Here is a 13,830-nt window from a genome sequence, read left to right on the forward strand (position 1 = left end):
CAGGGCCTACCAAGAAACTCTTTGGATCCAGGCCAGGGCAATCCTGGGCCTAATGGATAGGGTTGCCAAGTCCCCTTACCCTCCTAGAAGGAGGAGGGGGGACCCGACACTTTCTGGGAAGATCTTCCTTGTGCTCCCAGCGCCAACAAGATGACATCACTTTCAGGGGGTGATGACATCATACTGGCTGTTGGAATGCTCCCAAGCTTAAAGAATTGGTCCATTTGGGGCCCAAATTGGACCCAAGCAAAGTACTGGAGCATTCCTGTGGCCAGTGTGATGACTTCACTCCTGGAAGTGATGTCATCATGCCTCAATGGGAGCATGTCTGCCGCACGCTTGCCTGGGAGGCCTGTTTCCTGCGCCTTTCTCTCCCTCAGGCCAGGTGAGTAGCAGCAGAGCGTGGATAGAGTTGCCAGCTCCTGGTTGGGAAATTCCTGGAGATTTGGGGGTGGAGACTGGAGAGGGTGAGGTTTGGGGACGGGAGAGACATCAGCTGAGTATAATGCCATAGAGTCTTCTTTCCAAGGTAGCCATTTTCTCCAGGGGAACTGAGCTCTGTCACCTGGAGTTCAGTTGTAATCCCAGGAGATCTCCAGCCATCACCTGGAGGCTCGCCAGAGAACACAGATGAGCAATGCTACAATGGGCTGTTATTCACACAATGTTCACAAAAATATTTTGTGTAAACTTGAGAACAATGTACGAAAATTAAATACAAGATGTGAAATTCTAAACCACCGTCAATCACTGTAGTGTCATCACAATAAATTAAACACAGCAAGATGTTACAACACTGAGTAGCGTATATATCCTCAAAAAGGGAGTAATCCCATGAGTTCTCTTATGAATGTTCTTCAGTTTGTACCCTGAGGATTCCCGCTGCAACCGCGGGGGCAGATGAAAAGTCCCTCCGGAGCTGGTGGAGAGGAGCTGGAAAACTGGGAGGAGAAGATGGAATATGCAGGTGGAGAAAAGCAACCGGGAGTCCCCAAGAAGGGGGCCTCCCCGCCCGACAAGCTTCCTGGTATCTCAAGCTTGTTTCATTAGCACTTCTTTGCGGGGCATTATTTCTCCTACCATGATGTTATTTCTCTAAACAATAAACAGAGGCAAAATGGGGGTGGAGCCTAGAGAGGGTGAGGTTTGGGGACGGGAGAGACATCAGCTGAGTATAATGCCATAGAGTCTTCTTTCCAAGGTAGCCATTTTCTCCAGGGGAACTGAGCTCTGTCACTTGGAGTTCAGTTGTAATTCCAGGAGATCTCCAGCCATCACCTGGAGGCTGGCAACCCTAGGGGTGGAGGCTGGGAGTGGGGGGGGGGAACCCCTGCCCTCACTGGGGGCTGGCAGCCCTACTAATGGACAAGAAACAACCTTTAGTTAAGTATTCTTATATCTTTTCTTCCAAGCCAAGTTACCTGCCCTACAGTTACTGTTAATAGAGAAACCTTCAAGTTGCAAGAAACTAAGTGTATTGTTGTTCACTACCCAGCAATTTGTATGCAGTCAGGGTATAGTTTGGTTTTCATCTATGACTTGAGGGTTGTAGTATTTTGTTGCCAGTATGGATGCTGGCCTGCATGAACACCTGGGCTGAATCCACATTCACCCATTACCCGCTTATAAATCGCTTTTCTTTCGGTTTCCTCCAACCCGCAACTTTTCCTTCTCCGTTCACATTCAGGCTCCCCATCCGGCTTTCTCGCGCGAGCCTCCGGTCACACGTCCGCTCGCCAACCGCTTTTGTGGGCGGTACCTTTTTTTCCCTCCCTTTTTTTTTATTTTTTTTGAAAACACTTTTCCGTTATTTCGTTTTATCGATATGAGGAAACATCAACAAAGCGACAAATCACGTGAACATCTCGATAGCCACTGGTTAACTTTTTTGGGCGGGCGATTCGAATGGTCTATAAAAGGGAAGGTTCTCGGCAAAATCTATTTGTGGGTGTGAGCGGATGGTTGGTGTGCTTGGTGTCGTTGTGGTTACTGTTGCCGATTCGGTTGTGGGTATGGATCCTATAGTCGCCCTCATCGGACAGCTGATGTTTACGTTGCTGGCTTGCCAGACGCAGCTGCTTCTTGCTTACCGGCGCTATTCAGCCCAACGCCGCAGAGCTGCAGCCAGGATTCTGTTCCAGGATTCAGTCTCCACCGTCGCCTGGACGCGCTCCAGAATACGGCGCCGGCAGCGCTTCCAACATTGGTTCCTGCTTGCGCAGATGGAGGAGCCACGGCAGCACTGGGTATACCCGAGAAGCACCGACTGGTGGGAGAATATCGTGTTGGTGCACTGGGATGACCGTCGGTGGATGCGCCGCTTCCGGATGTCCAAGAGGACCTTCATCGACTTGGTGGAAGCCCTGCGTCCAAGGCTGCAGCGTCAAAACACCTCCCTTCGCTCTGCAATATCGGTGGAGAGACGAGTCGCGGTTGCAATTTGGTGGCTGGCCAGCGGAACAAGCTACCAGGTGGCGAGCGATCTGTTCGGGATTGGGAAGTCAACGGTAGCCTCCGCGGTGGTCGAGTTCTGCCTCGCGGTCGAGGTGGAACTTCTATCGAAGACTGTCTCCTTCGGAAGAGCGATTGGACAGGTAATTTTTATTTTGAAATATCAAAATTTCGCTATTACAATTTATCGTTTAAAAAAAAATTGTGACATTAACGGAACGACCAGTACACAACACTCTGGTGTGTACATCATCCCCCTCTCCCAGTCATTTTAAAGGTAATTTTGAAACCCTCTCAAAATCTACAACCCTATGTGTTTGTTTGAGTGTGAGTGAACATTGCCCACAGACACCTTAAGCATGCAATGGCATTCAACCCTCATAGTGTGTTCTTCCACCACACAAATCCCTTTTTTTTTAAGAAAAAGAGGGGCAACAACTGACACACACACACACCCCTCGCCGTGTGATCTGAAGCAGTTAACAAAATGAATTGTCGTGGAGAGGGATTGCCTTTTTTGCCTCTGTGATATAAACATTTGGTTTACATAGGTGGGGTGGTGTGCAGGAATGCAGTTTGGTCTTTCCCCCTACTGTGTGACCCAAATCGTTACACAGTTGTCGAACACCTTCTCCTAACCCTCCTTTGTCAAACCTCCAAATTTAGGAATACTTTGAAATATGGGGATACAAGTTTACCCCCCCTCCCATCCAATTCTCCACGAATCCTCCTAAAATCTCCATGGTTTTCTATGGGGAGAAACGTCTCCCTTCATGGTGGCTCTGGGTGGCATTGTGAAAGCAAAGTAAACACAACGTGCAAGGCACCTTATCCGACCTGTTATCCCACTCTCCAACAATTTCTAGTTAATTTGTTACCTGGGGGGATGTTTTGGTTTACCCCGAAAAACAGTGCCTCATACACCGCCAAACACCTGTCTCCAGGGTTAGAAAAAATAGAGGCCTCTGTGGCCCGGGGTGGAATTTTGAGTCCAGAATGGACCCAATTGTCATGGGCCCGTCTCACACCCGTTCTCGTTCCCTCTAGCAAGGCACAAGACGATCCCAATTTGGTGGGCCAGTTAGTGGCCTCAAAAAGATGCTGATTTTTAAACCACCAACGGTCACCTTTATTGCCAAAGGGTGAGAAGAGAGAGACTTGTGTGGATATGTGGATCATTCAATTTAAATTACACCAAACATAAGAGAACCTCCACCCAACATTTCAGAATGCAAAAAAATCCTAAATTCAATTTACAAAAATAACCCTTTCAGGGTGTTTAAGAACTAGACATCGCTGAGTGATGATGATTCTTTAAAGCACAGTTTGCCTGATAGCACTATGACTTTTTTTTTCCTTTCTTTTTTCTTTCTCCCAGATAATGGACGGTTTCCGTAGAATGGGTTTCCCGCACTGTGTGGGAGCTATTGATGGAACGCATATCCCAATCTGCGCTCCTGGAGGCCGCCCAGATCAGTACGGCAACCGCAAGAACTATTCCTCGATTCTGCTCCAAGGCACAGTTGATCACCGGGGAAGATTTGTGGACGCCGAGGTGGGGTGGAGTGGGAAGAACCACGATGCCTTCGTGTTCGCCCACTCCGCCTTCTGTGTTGCCATGGATAGTGGCTCACTAATTCCGGGAAACCCTTTCATGGTGGTGGACGGTGTAAGAATACCCCCGGTGGTCATTGCCGATGGAGCCTACCCCATGCGTAGGTGGCTTATGAAGCCCTACGGGAGAACGGCAACCACACAAGCTCAGAAAATGTTTGACACCCGCCTATCGCGAGCCAGGAACGTGGTGGAATGTTGTTTCGGAAGACTGAAGGCCAGGTGGAGGTGTCTGTCACACCGCCTCCAAGTTAGGGAGCACAACGTCATCGCTGTGGTGACAGCATGTGTTGTTTTGCACAACCTCTGTGAAAGCCGGGGACATCCCATCACTGGCCGCGGAGCAGCCCCAGAGACAATACTTGTTTCTCATGGAGAGGGACAAGAGTTGACCACCCATCACAGGCATCTTGCCGAAGGAAAGGTGGTTAGGGATGCCCTGGCCAAGTATATGGGCCTAGATTCGACAAGTTGATGTTGCCTCCCTCAGTGCGGCAAGTGATGGACATCGGCTAACCTGCTTCAAAAAGCTGCTAAACCAAGGGGAACATAAATGGTCTCAACCAGCAACTCTAATCTGTGTAAATAAAAAAAAAATTTGGTTAACTGAACTCAAAAGACTATTGATTATTGGGGTGCTGTCAGACAAGCGGTGGATGTGAATTCAAGTCCTGGCACATGCAGACAATACATTCCCACACAGCTGAGTGGTCCCCCGCATACATCGTTCACAGTTGGTCATGGTATTTTTGGCCAAGTCTGGAATAGGGCCCCCCCCCCAAATTTCCAATTTGGACTGCAAGTGCTCCTCCCAAAAATATAACTTAGCCGCATGTTGCAATCAAGGGGGGGGGAAGCGCCACTCAATTGGTGACTGCTGTGTTTCACTTTTTGCAGGAAGGCTGTTTAGAATGGTCACTACATGAGTGATGCCACTTACACAAAGAAACACAAATGTGATTCTTACTGTAATTTCATTGTCTTGTCTGATGTTAAATATTCCTAAACTTTGGGGATTGCGTTGAAAAAAAAAAGGGAGTCAACATTGGAAACGATTGGCCATCATCTTATACCTTGATGATTCCATTTGATCCCAGAAAGTTAAGAATTTTAAAACAGACATACATGACTGGGGCGACAACTCCTTAACACACATTTATTTCAAATACAATAGATAAAGACCATTAAGGGGTCACCAGTGCAATGGAATCTGTCAAATGAACTTTGCTGCCAAAAACCATGATATGTGGCAAATAAGGAGGGCAACGCAGAACATAGCTCCTCAAAGCGTCAGCCTCTCCCTGGCTTTGCCAACACAGGAACGCCTCGCTGCTGCCTTCTTCGGGGTGGCCTGTGAGGCAGGTAGGGCGGTTTGCCCATAATCGTGTGTTGGGGGGATGATTTGACGCTGTTGGGCGAGCATCTGTCCCAATGACTTCAAAGTGTTCACAGCATCAGACATCACCGAAATGTTCTGTTTCCAGGCCTCGGCAAACTTCTCACTCTCCATTTTAGTGTGATCCAAGAATTCCCTCTGAATCTTGTTCTCATCAGCCTTCCAACTGCACAGCATCTCTCTGTCCGTTCGCCATTGGGAAACCTGGACATTGTGCTCCTCTCGAGAACGGCGCATCATATCATCGGCTACTCCATAGAGTGCTGCGTTTCTGCGTCTCCTGTTTCTTAGTTGGAATAGTCTTGTTCCCGGTGAAACTTCTGCTAGGCATCTGTTATCTGCCCCGTCTGCTGTGGATGTAAGTCAGAGCAACAGATCAATAAATTGTTAACATCTCAGACATTATTCAGAAATCTAAGCCTGCAGAAAAGGATGCAACATGTTTTTTGGTTGGCCAGCAGCAGGCTTCATAGTTTGGGCACTTCCCCATGACTTCCAAAACCCACATAACAGATTTCGGCCTAGTTCATCCCGTTGCCCCCGCCGAGGCCAATGTGTTCCACATCTTTTGATAACCATGCATGCACAAGCATCAAGGTTTTTCCATAACTGGAAGGCTTTTACAATGCCACTTGCCATATGGGTTGTACAGAAATAACATGGAGGACATACTGGCAGCAGTCAAAGCTATTATGTTTAAAACTGCGTTAGTGAGAGAGACCAATTTATCTGCTTTAGATAGCGAGGAGACGTGCTGTGTCCTGATCTGCCTTTTACACCAATGCTGACCAACGTTGCTCTTGCAATGTGCCACAGTGAGCACATTCTGACCATTTTCAATGTTATGCCAAATCAAGAATTTCCTTGAAATCCTGACAACATCAGAACATATATGGTGGGAGCAACCATTAAAGAGGATAGGTGATCCAAGACGGTGTCTGGGTGTCCCTCAGAATTAATTTTTGGAACTGTGATTCATGTCAGTGCAGATCACATCAACAGTGTTGGCATTATCAATTGAGGGGTGCAAGGTGCAGTTCAATGCGCGCTGCAGATCTGAGAAACCAGCCAACAAATGCGAGAAAAAATACATTGACAAAAAACTTACATGATAAATGGGAAATTTCAGCTACCAGTGGGAGAACACTACACTCTTCTGGGAAAATCCAATGCAGACTGTAAGGTAGCCGTAGTTTGTCCCAATTTTTTTTTTTTCTAACCTATGCACCCTGCGTGGCCGATGAATTACAACACACATGAAAATTTCATCCGTTCCATTTGGTTCAGAATGGGGACTATGCATGCTGTTCACAGTGAAACAGGTGACAGATTTTATTGCACCAGGTGGGGTCTGGGTGAGCTCGGTGACACCTGGCGTGGGCTTCTGGGAACAAAATTTTTTTTTTTTAATTCATCTTGCGGGTAGGTCTGTGTCTATAGGAGGGTCACACGCCAAGGGGATATCATGGTCTTGCTGTTGGGCTTACAGAAACTAACAGGGCAACTGCCTTGGAGGCCAACAGTCGCACACAAAGAATGGAGATTTTGGACATGTGACATAAAAGGAACGATTGTGAGGCACCCTCCGGCCTCCCAAGATGACTCAGCTCTCTCCTCCACTTCTCTCCCCCCCTCTATATTTGACCATGCTCTGTTTCATATGTCAGACAAAGATAACGTGATTCAGGAGAGCTTATGCCACTCTGCAATTGTCTCTTCTCAAAGGTGCAACTGGACTCTTTTAGATTCTGCAGATCAACTAAGCTTACCCGTGTTATAGCGTGAACGATGCCCCAGGGGAAGGTCTGAATCACTGTCGTCGTCCTCTACTGCGTTTGCACCTGTAGTGTCGTTTTCTGAAAATTGATAGGTTTTAAATGTGATTTGTTTGAAAAACACGGGGATTTGATATAGATAAATACAATTCAAACATTCACTTCGCAGGCACTGTCTTCTGCGTTGTCCTCTTTTCTTATTTGTATCTGTGCCACTAGCAATATATAAGAGATGATAGGAGCTGTAATGGGACGTCTGACATTTTTTTTTGCACCACTATAACGACAAAGAGGTGGCCCTGAAAACCTGAAACAGATTTTGAATGTGCCCTCTGTCATCTACCCCTTATTCAGCCTTTTAGTGGACCGGAATGTCTCACACAGAAAATTGCACCAGTCCGTGCACCCGTCCACGGTCTCATATTCCTGTGTTCATCTGTCCCTGAAGCTGGGCACTGGGTTTATATGCTTCGAGTGTAGAGATTGGAGTTCAAGTCAGGCATCCATTAATGAAAAGGAGACTGATCAAAAATATATTTGAATCCAAAGCCAACTCCATCCATGCATTTTGGTAAATATAGAACGGATAAACCGTGGTGTTGCTTGCATGGATGGCCTGGGCAGGAGTGGACAGTTGACGATTGGAAACCATAAGTCTAAGACAACCTCCACGGTGTGGCCAATGATGTCACATCATCCCCATAAATGAAAGACCTCCAAACCATCCCATCACTGACAGACTTTCCCATATCTTGCAAACCTGAGGTCGTGCCCTTTTTTTCCCCTAAAACAAGCACTCTCATCTTGGCGTTCCCACTTTCGAGATGTCTTCAGCCTTTCCAGGGACTGTTTTTGGGTGGGCCACCATTGGAGCAACCTGTCAAAACAATGCTCACCCTTGTCAGCAAGTCCATCTATGGTGCGGTCAAGATCCTCTTCACTGGCATCGGTGGATGATGACGTGTTCTGCGCTATAAACGTGAAATCAATAAAGGTGTTACGATTTCATAGACAGGGAAATGTGAAAAGGAAGAAAAATCATAGCTCTGAACTAGAATAATCAACGCTCCATCACTCACGTGCTGCCATGGGATTTGGAGAAGAGCACCACAGCGGTGCAGCATCTATCGTCTGCATGTCGTGCGAGAAGAGTTCCTCCGATCCCTCCATCACTTCCCTGGGGGCGCTTATCTGCGGGGGTCCTTGGGCAAAAGAAATGCTTCGCGCTATCCGTTTAGGTTTTACACTTGCGTCCCCTCTTAGAATACTGTCCAGCTCACGAAAAAAAGGACATGTAATGGGGCCGTTTCCAGAGGTGGAATTGTGTGCTATGACGCGCTTGTACTCCAACCGCATACTTTTTGTTTTGTTCCTGCATTCCAATGCAGTGCGCCGATGACCACGTGAGGACATCATTTTGGAAATTTTTTCAAAGTTGTCTAAGTTCCTGTGGGAGCTTCTAAGGGCGTCCTGTATCTTGTCCTCCCCCCAGAAAGAAAGGAGGTCCAATACCTCTTTTTCCCTCCATGTCGCTGATCGTGGAGCCGCAGGAGCAGTGGCCGACATTTTCAAAAAACAATTGTTTATGATGGTGTCCGCAGATCAGAGTGTCGGTTGCTCTTCTCTCCCCACGTCTGCAAGAAAGCAAATGGAGGGCAGTCCACTGCACTGTGATCCGTCGACCAAGCACTGTTCTCCCGCCGGAAATCCAAGCCGTTAATTGCGCATGCGCTGCAGCCACCACCCGTTCCTTTGCCTAATTAATTTTAATGTGACAAAATAACGCTATGACGAATTTTCGATGAAGCATTGGCGCGCCAGGAAAATGTATCGTGAAAAGAACTGTAATGCGATGTGAAAATTGAACCAATTTGTTGATAAGAAATCAACCCCTGTTCTTGTTAAAAATGCTTTCTCGTGCTTCACTGGACCTCAAGTAGCAGAAATAAAAATTATTGGCCTGAAAGGGCCTTCCCATGAGTGTGGGAGAACATAGTGTTCATTCAACAGCATTTGGCGCCGAAATCAAATCCTTAACACCGATTGGTCATCCTGTTTAAGCGCGTCCAATCAGCAGCCTTTTTTTCCGCGCCTTTATGGAGCCGTTATGAAGGCATGCTTATTTATGCAACAGCACATTTTCGGTATTTCGTTTAGGAACAAGTATGGCAGCAGCGGCAAAAGGAGTCTTCTGGCGGGATGAAGAGGTGGAGACCCTGCTGGACCTCGTTGCACGCTCCGGAAAAGCGGCGCGTGTAATGAGGAGCACACATCTGCCCACGAAGCTTATATTTCACAAGCTGTCGAGGCAGATGTGTGCCCGTGGTCACAGCAGGACCCCCGAACAGTGCAGATCGAAGTTCAAGAGGGTGAAGGGGGACTTCTACGGGGCGCTGGAAGCCTGGCAGGGGATCCCTCGCCAGAGTGGAAAGCCCCCGTACTTTGCGTCCATGATGAACCTCTGGGATCTCGCCGGAAGGCCAAGCTGGCAATCCCGTCATCATGCTGGTAAGAACCTCTTAAAAGCATTTAATTTTAAATTAACAACGCAGTTAAGTGCACGTCAATGTGGAGAAACCAGGCAAAAAGTTAGATGGTGGGGGGAGAGCTGAGATTCCATTCCCCCCCCCCCCGTAATCGTCGCACAACGCCGTTTTATTGCAATAGCGGATTTTTTTTCTCCTACAAAGAAACCTTTTTTTTTTATGCTCGGCGTGAGGGACCCCAAGTTTGGGAATGTGGCATGTGTCGAGCCGCTGTGTTCATCACGGTGCACAGTTGCTGGTGTTATCTTTGTTGCACCTTTTTGTCATGAATGTTCCGATTGCAATGGTTTGATGGAGTGTGCCAACATTTCTTCTTCACTTTGCAGCCCTTCTCCGTGGTAGAGCTCCCACCGCTGCCGTGGGGGAGGCAAGAGCAGACGAGGAGCAGGAGGCGCTTGAGGTGGCTGGGGAGCAAGCTTCCTCTGAGGACCCTGCACAGGGATCAGAACAGGCACCCCCTGGTAAGCATGTATTTGCCTAATATATTCTTCCCCACCTAAAATCAGGCAGACCAGCAACTGATGCTTTCCCACACCGTGCACTTGACCATCAACCTTCATAGAATGTGTCCATGGATGAGTGGGACCACATTCGCTTCCACACTTCCATGGATGGAGGGGAAGTTGTATATGACAGCGGTGCCCCAAGCACGGAGCATCACCACCCACCGGCCTTTTCCACGATTTCAAAAGTGTGCTGTGAAAAAAAATAATTGTCAGCCTTTTTTTATCTCCTTTGTAACAGCAAGAAAAAAAAATTAATGCTTTCCGATGTTTTATTTGCTGGTGCTATAACAGAGTTCCCATTTTTCTGTAATCATTGAAATGAAATCAGAGAATCTGGAGGTTGATGCCACAGTGGATCAGCCATGATGTTATAACTGCTGTGGCCAAACCGTTTTACAAGACTTTGATTTCTTCCTTTCATTTCTGAAGCTAGTGCACAGGAAAGCCAACTGGAACGGTCGGAGGAGGGTCCCTCAACCAGCAGAAGGTCTGCTCCCCCTGGAAGAGCCCAACGCAGAGGGATAGGAGATCTGTTCACGGCCATGGAGAGGATGGAGGAGAGGCTAGGATCATCCAGTAAGTTTTTGCTCTGAATGGTGCTGTCACCCTTTTTTTGGGTGCCGTCTCTCAAAAACACTTTTCTTTCCCAAATTCAGTCTCAAATGTGCAAGAGAGGTTGAGCAGCGTGGAGGACCGACTAGCACGCCTAGGGCGGCGAGTAAATGTGATGGAGCGCCGTGAGAGAAGGAGACATCGTCCCTCTGCCTCTGGGGATGCACCCTGATTGTTCTCACCACTGTATATAGTTACCCAAGTTTTCTTCCCCTTCCCCCACAGTTTATTGTTGAGCTGTTCATTTAAAAAAAAAAATTTTTTTGTGGTTCTCTTTTGCTGAATTTTTTCCTTAAATTAAAAAAATATTTTCCATGATGTCACAGTGATATTTTCTCTGTACGTGGTCCATGTCTATGCATCCATAAGATAGGTGTAATGGCTGTCTGGACTGTCCACTAGATTTCCCAAATTACAATCAATGCCCACCCCTTGTTGGTACAATGTCCCACATCATCATAGGTTTTCTCTGCACCCCCTTTTTTCTAATTTCCCGCATCCCCGGCAAACACGTGAAGTGTTTGTATTTATCGTGACCTCGAACTTCATTAGCCTTACCTGCCAAAGTTTAGTCTCATGTGTCAAATTCTGATTGCCACAGTTGACTTGACACAATTGTAGGTTTTTTGGGACATGTTATATAAGTGGCAAATGGTGGATTACACTGTTCCACAAGCACCTCACAAGCATCCCCCCTGTCATCATGTCACCAGACTCAGTTTTCCAGACGAGGGAAGCACTGACAATTTAAGGATCATCACCCCAATGGCATCATTGGGCTCTAAATTGCTGATGTTGAGAAATAATGTGATATGACCTGTAGTTTAAATGGCCCAAGAAACTGGTTGTTCCGCCACAGCACATGGAGACATCAAGCTGAAATTTGTTGGCACAGCGTAATACAAAAACACCAATTCTGATTCGTCTGGAATGTGCCGCTCCTGGTGTTACCCGTTCTTCCCTCTCAAAAGCACAGTCCATTAATGTGGGAGATGAAATCAATGGGTGAAACTGGCATTGAATGCATGATTTTCTGAATGGAGTGCTGAATCAATCAGTCCCCAGTGTCTTAGATTGGGTGTGATGGAAATGAACTACACGTGACGCCAATTAACAGAATTTACAGGCGGGCCCCTATCTGTGCTGGATATCCAGATGTGTTTTTTCTTCTACTGGCGTGGAACAAAAGGAGCTGTTTAAAAGTGGAGGATGCCGAAGGACACTTTGAATATGATGTCCAGAATGATTCTGCTGATATCCTAGGTTTCCCATTCATCACTCCAATCGGGGGGCCAAACGTCGTAGTCTCCAGCCTGGTTGGCACACAGGTTTGAGACAGGTGCCAAACACGAAGAACCACAAAGAACCCACAGAACGCCACATCACAACTTTAAATTTAGCATTCTGTCTGTATTCACTGTATCTTCAGAATGCTTTCTCCATTGTGTCCCCAGGCATAACACCAAATTTTACAGCAAAACAGGAATGGAAATACAGATAAGATTTCAAGGGAATCTATTTTAAGTTCATGGATGTCAATGTGGAACTAAAAAATTGGGTCACCAGAAATAAGAAGCGTTTCTTTAAGAGCAACAGAAAGGTGTTCGATGTTCAAAATGTTTTCTGCATGTTTTTGGACAGCATTTCCCCTGTTAATCCAAGATTGACAAACTTTCTTTATCTACTAATATTTTTGCAAGGAACACAATTGATTCCTATTCTGTCTGTGCGGCACGTAAATCTTCCCTCGATTCTCTGATCCTTTTTTTTCTAATTTTTTTTTTTAATGAATCTTTGGAATAGCGATATTTTGTTATGTGGGAATAAAAAAAGTATTGCGCCCAGAAAAGGCACCCTAGCCAAGTGTCCCCGTGGTGCTCAACCTTCGGTCGTGACAAGCGCCAGCCACGAGACACACCCTGACCAAACGATTTAATAACATTCCAACAAAATAATTCCGGGTTGGACATTCAAAGCTTTTTATTTTGATCTATCGTCACTGCGTCACGATGTCTTAAGTTTTAAAAAAGCCAAAAAAATTAAAAGAGACATTTCTCAAGGAACAAGAAACACAACAGATTTTAAAAACTTGTTTGTGGTATCATTCAAGAGCACTGTATACATGGGCCGAGGCAGGAGGCGTTAGGACGGCGGTTAAATGTGATCTTTGTTGCGCTGGAACACACTACGAAATTTCGCTATGACAGATCTATTTAAAAAAAAAAATTAAAAGAGGAGGGGGGGGGAAGAGGATATTCGGGTGGTTGGGCCACTAAAAAGATGTTAATGAGAAAAAAGTTTGGCTTTTGAGAAATCGGATGTTGCTGAACCAAGCAACGAAAGCAAATAAAGGGGAAATATAGGAGAAATCGCTTATGAGCCATCTCTGGTGGAATCGGCCAATGGGAACGCAAGGAAAGGAAGGGGAGACTTGATTGACGGCTGTTTAAAAAAGGAGCGCGAAAATTGCGCTCGCAAGCGTTCACGTCCATCGTGAAACTCCCGCAAGAAAACCGCTACTAGCAATCCGATGGAAATCCGAGAGAGATGCGTGTAGAGGATTGGGTAATGTGACCGGCACTCTGAAATGCGGATTTCATGTGGAGAACAACCGGGAAAAAAGAGGTAATGTGGATTCGACCCTGTCTTGATAAACTAACAGTGATTCTACCATTGACTTCTGCCTTTTGAACAAGGAAAGGATTGCTCCAACCTCTCTCTATGTCAACAGAGGCCAAAGAGGTACTTAGGCAGAGAATCTATGCTGGAGTCGTGTGCCATTGGACTGACAAAACACCCTCTGTGGAAATGGAAAAACAAGCTGGACTTTTGGGTGTGGAGTCAAGTGGAAGCTGTGCAGATTCACCCGTGTGTTGGTATAACACAAGTCAAAACTTTCCGCTTGAAACAAATGGAGATATGAAAATGGC

General features: G+C 46.5%; 1 protein-coding gene and 1 long non-coding RNA gene across 2 annotated transcripts; both read left to right on the plus strand.

Moving 5' to 3' along the window:
• Positions 1-1,608: 1,608 nt before the first annotated feature.
• Positions 1,609-5,015, plus strand: LOC129332491 (uncharacterized). The gene is made up of 2 exons (XM_054983652.1): positions 1,609-2,594; positions 3,830-5,015. Exons 1-2 carry the CDS (start codon positions 1,959-1,961, stop codon positions 4,538-4,540), a joined length of 1,347 nt encoding a protein of 448 aa, XP_054839627.1. The 5' UTR covers positions 1,609-1,958; the 3' UTR covers positions 4,541-5,015.
• Positions 5,016-7,507: 2,492 nt separating this feature from the next.
• Positions 7,508-13,535, plus strand: LOC129331726 (uncharacterized). Its single transcript, XR_008597282.1, has 3 exons — positions 7,508-10,243; positions 10,718-10,864; positions 10,945-13,535. It is a non-coding gene; the product is annotated as an uncharacterized LOC129331726 (long non-coding RNA).
• Positions 13,536-13,830: the final 295 nt, after the last annotated feature.

Source organism: Eublepharis macularius, chromosome 6 (genome assembly GCF_028583425.1).
Source record: "Eublepharis macularius isolate TG4126 chromosome 6, MPM_Emac_v1.0, whole genome shotgun sequence".
Classification (NCBI taxonomy): domain Eukaryota; kingdom Metazoa; phylum Chordata; class Lepidosauria; order Squamata; family Eublepharidae; genus Eublepharis; species Eublepharis macularius.

Coding starts and splice junctions, on each gene's coding strand:
- LOC129332491 (XM_054983652.1), top strand. CDS start 1,959: ATGGTTGGTGTGCTTGGTGTCGTTGTGGTTACTGTTGCCGATTCGGTT. Junction 2,595..3,829: donor TCGGAAGAGCGATTGGACAG/GTAATTTTTATT, acceptor TCTTTCTCCCAG/ATAATGGACGGTTTCCGTAG.